This window comes from Volvox carteri (assembly GCF_000143455.1).
Source record: "Volvox carteri f. nagariensis unplaced genomic scaffold VOLCAscaffold_85, whole genome shotgun sequence".
NCBI lineage: Eukaryota > Viridiplantae > Chlorophyta > Chlorophyceae > Chlamydomonadales > Volvocaceae > Volvox > Volvox carteri.
The window spans coordinates 293,445-297,163 of record NW_003307628.1 but is presented as its reverse complement, the minus strand read 5'-3'; the positions used below and the strand labels follow the sequence as shown (position 1 = coordinate 297,163).

The following is a 3,719-nucleotide window of genomic DNA, read 5'->3' as shown; positions in this document are numbered from 1 at the left end:
CGGGGGGAAAGACGGGGTGGCCATCTCTAAGCAGAGTTAGGGCATCACGATGTACGGCAAGGAGGCTTCCCCTTTGAAATGTACTGCAAAGGAGGATATTCCTGTGTCCGGAGCAGCGGATATTAAGAGAGGCCGGGAGGTGAGGGAAGGGGGGAAGGCCCCGCCGGGCTGTGTGTTTCGTGTCATCTCCCCCCTTCTGCCACCTTTTCCCAACTTACTTCCTTTCCATCCCGTCCCGGCCCCATGAAGGCCTTGAAGCTGCGGGACGAGCAGTACCAATTGATTTGGCCACGTCGAGCTGAGTTCGTACGCATGGTGAGGAACCCGTGATGGGGAAACCCGTCGTACACATACCCGTAACCCCACCCCCACCTCGCAACGCCCCACCCCGGGACCCAACACACACATGCTGCGTCAGAAACCCCGCCAAGGCGCCCGACACGCACCGCGCAAACCTTCGCAAGACCCACACCCACATGCACATGCACATGCACATGCCATAACGGCCCCTCGATCACGGCCCCCTTAAATCCAGCTTTCCTCTCCCTCCCCCTCCCCTTCCCGTACCGTGTGGTTCGTCTTACCCCTTCCCGTCCCTTCCCCTCCCCCTCCCCCTCCCCCGCTTCCCCCACCGCAGGCTGTCAAGCTGGGTGCAACCATCGTCCCCTTCGCCGCCGTGGGTGCGGAGGAGGGTGTGGAGCTGCTTCTGGACCGCCGGGAGCTGCTGGGGTTGCCGGGACTGGGCGAGTGGCTCAGGGGGCAGCAGGAGGGAGTGACCAAGGTGAGGCGCGGGAAGGGGAGCAGGGGGAGGGATGCATGAAGGCGGAAGAGGTGGTGCGGGTGGCGGGTACGGGGGTGCGGGTTGAACAAGTCGGGGAGTGGCAGGTGACGGGTGGCCAAGGGGGATTATGTCGTACATAAGTACGTGTGCCTTGGTAATACGCGGTGTCTGCGGACGTGGCAGCATCCTAGATCCTTCTACGGCTGCTGTGTGCCCCCGCCTCACTCCTTGTACCCCTCCCCGCGCCTCCCTTCCCCCCCCTCCCTCCCCTCCCTCCCCTCCCCTCCCCCCCTTCCCTCCTTTCTGTATCCCAAAGGCCCGACGCGGCGTGTCGGTTTCGGAGGACGTGGAGGAATCCTTTATCCCCCCTTTGGTGGCCCCTAAGGCCCCCGCCCGCTTCTACTTCCGGTTCGCAGCTCCCATCCACACCGACCCACGGGACGCTGAGGACCGCCAAGCCATGTCTCAGCTGTACAACAGGGTACGGTCCGAGGTTGAGGGCTGTCTGGGCTACTTGTTGCGGAAGCGCGAGCAGGACCCGTATAAGGACCTGCTGCCCCGGCTGCTGTACGAGTCAAGCTGGGGAGGCAGGCGGCAGGCACCCACATTCAAACCATGAAGGAGGGGAAGATGGGCCAGGAAGATAAGAGAGGGGCAGAGCTAGAAAGGGCGGCGGGGCGGTGGGGTAGGTGGGGCAGGTGGAGGGTTTTGGAGCGCTTGCAAGAGTGTTAATGAGTCACACAGGGTAGGTGTGTAGAGGGGTTCGCAGGAGGCGGGATGAGATCGGTAGCGCTGTGGATGTGTGTCTGTGTGAAACAAGAGGAAGGAGAGTCACAGAGGACTGAGCTGCGGGTTTGCTGGTTTCGTTTAGTTGGCCGCTGCTGTTAGCTAGGGATAATTTTTTGTTGTTTGGTTCTGTACATGTGTGACAGTACTGGAAATCTAGATGGCGCCGGAAGAAGCCCGGTGCGAGTAAACAGGCTGAACAGAGGGTTGCAGAGATGGGGGATTGGGGGCAGGTACTGGTCAGGCGGGATGGGGAATAGGGTTGACGACGTCAGGATGGGATGTGGGGCTCAGGGTGAGGATTAGGGATTAGGCGTGCTACACTACTTTTGGGATGGGGATTGCTGTCGGGGGTGAGGATGGGGATGGGATCCCTGTCTGAGGGATGGGGATTGCAACCTTGACCAAGGAGGGGATTGGGAGCCCTGGCCAGGGATGGGGATGGGACCCTGGTCGACAGGACGGGGATTGCAGGCTTTCGCAAGTTTAGGATGAGGTCGCTGCCATAGGATTGGGAACACAGTTGGAGGATTAGAATTGGGTGTTCTGCTGTAAAATGAGGCTGCAGGTGCAGAACTTGGAATACTGACAGGACTGCAAAACAGGCCAAGGATGGATGGTTTAGTTGTCCATAGTTGCTTGCATGGAAACTCAAACAAACACAAGGAGGTTCTGCTTGCAAGTTGCGTCCCATAGCAAACCAAACTCAAACACAAGGAAGTCCTGCTTGCAAGTCGCGTCCCATAGCAAACCAAACTCAAACACAAGGAAGTCCTGCATATAAGGCGCGTCCCATAGCAAACCAAACTCAAACACAAGGAAGTCCTGCTTGCAAGTCGCGTCCCATAGCAAACCAAACTCAAACACAAGGAAGTCCTGCATATAAGGCGCGTCCCATAGCTAACCAAACTCAAACACAAGGAAGTCCTGCTTGCAAGTCGCTTCCCATAGCTAACCAAACTCAAACACAAGGAAGTCCTGCTCCGGCATCGGCCGACTGCCCGATGGGGTCCATCCCAAGCGTTTCCACGATGACTTCGGCCATGTCCCTGGCGAAGCCCAACCCCGTCAATTTTGCCAGCTTTTGACGCTTCTGCAGAAGGTTAACACCATTGGGAATAGAACAGGCATGGAACGCGACTTGGTGTAAATGTGAGAAACGTGCACCATTGGTGCCAGTTCTTCAGTCAGACGCAGTCCAACCCCGTTCTTACCTTGTCCGGCCCATGCACATCCACACACAGGGCACCATCGGATGCCATTCTGGAAGAGATAACAAACGGTCGTCGGACTGTTAATAGCTTGCGCTTAAGAAGGTGGGCGTCTTCCAAGACGAAGTTTGGGACACTTTGAATAAGACCCGAACGTAATCTGTATGCAATCTGCAGACCCTACTGGGGGACAAGTCCGCAGGAGGCGTATCAACATGCAAGACGTTATCAACAGCAAGCCGGTTTGGGGGTCCAAGTACAGCCTGTCACGCTGACTAGTTGGACAAGGCTGTATACTCTTCTGCGTGAAGGCATAATGACTTCTCCAGGAGAGCAGCAAGAATGAAGTCGCCACTGCGACCCAGTTGTACGACAGCACCACAGAACCAGCCTTAGAAGATCCGGTCGCTTCGCTCCGTCGCATCTAAGCCAACAAAACGTTATCAACAGCAAGCCGCTTTGGGGGTCCTGGCTCAAAGTGAGGCCCACCCTGGAGTTAGTTGTTAAGCTTTCATGTTACTTCCTCATACAAACTGCTTCTCTAGTACTGTGATGTTTTATTGGTTATATTCATGCAAACTGAGCTGAAGTTGCAAGGCGCGAAGATGCTGGCCGCATCATGCCGCACCGCATTCCCAAGCCAGTATGCACAACTCTGAGAAAGTTTGCAGTCTTTATTGTTTTGTTTTGTTGGCACAACTCCACGTAACTCTGCACATTATAGTGCATAGGAGCAATTCTTGCGCAGAAGTCCAAGTCGACTCANAAGCATTCCAATTGGACTGTCTGGCTTGATGTAATGTTATCAGGTTGTTTATCGTAGCGCTTTGGCGCACCCAACGTGGAGTGTTGGCGCCGGAATGTGCAGCTGAACTCCTGCGCTATGAACCTGAACCAATGGTGCACGTTCCCAGCCATGGACATTTTGACAGAACACCCTT

The 3,719-nt window shown here is 56.2% G+C and overlaps 1 protein-coding gene across 1 annotated transcript in view; it reads left to right on the top strand.

Annotated features, from left to right (window-relative positions):
* VOLCADRAFT_107962 (uncharacterized protein) overlaps positions 1-2,136 on the top strand; it is a gene marked incomplete at its 5' end in the record, with an annotated part of 6,318 nt that extends 4,182 nt beyond the window's left edge. Inside the window, 3 exons of the mRNA XM_002958073.1 lie at positions 250-315; positions 638-781; positions 1,098-2,136. Of these exons, the coding sequence (XP_002958119.1) occupies positions 250-315; positions 638-781; positions 1,098-1,400 (513 nt within the window). The 3' untranslated portion in view covers positions 1,401-2,136. The remainder of the gene's footprint in view (positions 1-249; positions 316-637; positions 782-1,097) is intronic.
* Positions 2,137-3,719: the final 1,583 nt, after the last annotated feature.